General features: G+C 42.2%; 1 protein-coding gene across 1 annotated transcript; it reads right to left on the bottom strand.

The window, feature by feature from the left end:
- Window positions 1–514: 514 nt before the first annotated feature.
- Window positions 515–1,220, bottom strand: LOC117446396 (fibronectin type III domain-containing protein 11-like). Its single transcript, XM_071203318.1, is given in 2 exon segments — window positions 515–767; window positions 769–1,220. Coding segments are annotated over 2 exon segments (705 nt in total).
- Window positions 1,221–2,485: the final 1,265 nt, after the last annotated feature.

Genomic DNA, 2,485 nt, shown 5'->3' with positions numbered 1-2,485 from the left:
ACATTACATTTCAGCATAGCAATTCAGCGTCAGCTTTTCAGCATAAAGCATTCCCACTAGCATTTTCTTCAGGAATTGCATTCTCTAGTTAATTGCTATTTAGCGTAAGGAAGTGAAGTCACTAAACTTTAAACCCACAAACACTTAGACAGAAGATGATAAAGATCAGGAACAAAATCAATACAGCTGGGGTGTCGAGGTGTCAATCAAACACTGTTTTATGTCTTTGCCCAGGTTTGCTATCCTCTAGGGTTAAGGTTTCTATTTATGTGCATCAGAATCCTGCCTTATAGATGCTATGTGTTCGATTTCAAATGTTTTACTAGATTTTTTTTCCAAGATCCAAGTTATTTGACCAACCATTCTATCAAGACATTAACACAGTTTTCAATTCAAGCTATCCTGGGGTTAATTTATTTGCAATGAAACTTGTTACATATATTTTTCTTTGTAAATAAAAACAATCTGTGAATTATCTTCATTCCCTTCATGTCTAGAAGGGGACATGTAGCTCTTACTTGGAAATATCCAAGGTCTTCAGGATAATGCTGTCCATCCACAGTCCATACAGCAAGTTTACAGCATTTACTCTTATGATAGAGAACTTATAGTTCCTGTCAGGTTCAAGGAGGCTGAGCTGTAGGTCATACGACTGGCATGCATATATAAGTTTGGCATTGTCAGCAGTAGTTGGATGACATCTTTCTATGTGGATCTCAAACATTTGGTACAGCTCCTTAGACGATACGCATGCAACTTCCCAGAACAAAAATCACCGGCATCTTGAAGGAAACCAATGCACTAAGCTGGAGAGTGTGAAGGTTGCCTATATTTGAGGCAAGCTGGTTCTGCAGGTTTAGTGGGCCACAATTCCGAGTCAATCTGGTATCAAAATCGTGCACGTGCTGCCGCGTTTGCTGGATCTTCTGCTGCATGGAAGCTGCCATGTCACTGTCCATCAAACCCTGTTTATACTTCATGATGAAGGCCTCCAGCTCCCGGCAGCTCCTGGTGATCACTTGGTACAGCTGTCCCATCACAGTGAGCAGGAGCGTGACCTGGGTCCGGCCCAGAGCCATGGCCCGCTGCAGCCTCCGCTCGTCAGTCAGAGAGGACACTGCAGTGTCCAGAGGCTGCTGCCCCTCTGCAGCTGGCACTTCATCCAGTCGGATCTCTAAGTAGAACGAGCTTCTCTGCAAAAGCCGCAGCTTTCTGTGCATCACCTTGGAAATACATCACATAACCTGGTATGTGCTCAACATTTCATGATGGCATCACTCAGACAGTTCATTTTTCGCTATTGAAAATGTTTACTCCTGCAAACCCATACAGGTGTTTCAATCAACGGCGAGTAAGACCGTAGTCAGGCTGATTTTAGGTGTAGCCAGGAAGCCTTTGAACTAATAACTATAAGTTTACAATATACAATATCCTACCGATAACAGGCAAGTGAAGGAGCTGTCAATCAAACACAGGCCCAATTCCAATTCACTCCATGTGTCCATGTCCGTGTTTCTCAAACTTTTTCATACCAAGGACCACTTAACCAATAAAAAAACACTTGCGGACCACCTAACTCCACAAATATCCAAAAACACATCGTTTTTTACAAATTGCCTGAAAATGGTACAAACAAATGGCCACATGTGTGATGAAGGTGTTTATCTGGGCTATATCATGCAATCGAAAGTAAACTTAAGCTCGCTCCATTGCGGAGATATTCCCGCGAGAGTGTGGAAAACTTAAATTTATTTATTTATTTCAAATGTGACATTTTACCAATATACTCACGGACCACTAGCGGGTGCTCACGGACCACACTTTGAGAAGCACTGCCCTACACCCTACCCCAGGGGTGGGGAACCTCCGGCCCCCGGGCTGTATACGGCCCGCGAGACCATTTGGTTTGGCCCTCGAGGTAATTTATAAACACACGCAAAAAAGAAAAAAATTAAAGAAATCTAGACCGCAAAATAATTAAACGAGCGAGTGCCTGTTTTTCCTGGCAACGGTCAGGGTCCTTGAACACAACACGAGCCTAACGTGTCATCACGTGGTATATGTCTCGTCTGACAGGGGTGCAGTGCTGACGGAGAGCACCAGAACGCCACTCCGGGACTTCAAAAAAATTGCAGTTCCCATAAATCCGTAGGCTACACATGCTGCAGTTTTTGCCTGGCTGTGTCTTAGTTGTAAGCCCAGTGGCGATCTGTTCATCTGTCATTCTGATCATACAGTCAATAACTTTGTTGTTATTAGCATCTGGTTAGCTAGCTATGCTAACGATTATAAGAAGCCTTTTCTCCAACCAGTGAGGTAAAAGCCCATCTTTATATGATCATTATAGCTATCAAAAAACAAGAGAATAAAGTAAACAGGTATAAAATACTATATGACAGTAAAAAAAAGTTGTTATTAATAAACAAGAATACAGTTTGAAAGGAGAATGATTTGTAAAATATCCATAAAGAAAAAGTAAATCTGC

The sequence above is a fragment of the Pseudochaenichthys georgianus genome, chromosome 5 (assembly GCF_902827115.2).
Source record: "Pseudochaenichthys georgianus chromosome 5, fPseGeo1.2, whole genome shotgun sequence".
NCBI lineage: Eukaryota > Metazoa > Chordata > Actinopteri > Perciformes > Channichthyidae > Pseudochaenichthys > Pseudochaenichthys georgianus.
The sequence above is the reverse complement of the archived record's forward strand: the minus strand, read 5'-3'. Positions and strand labels throughout refer to the sequence as shown.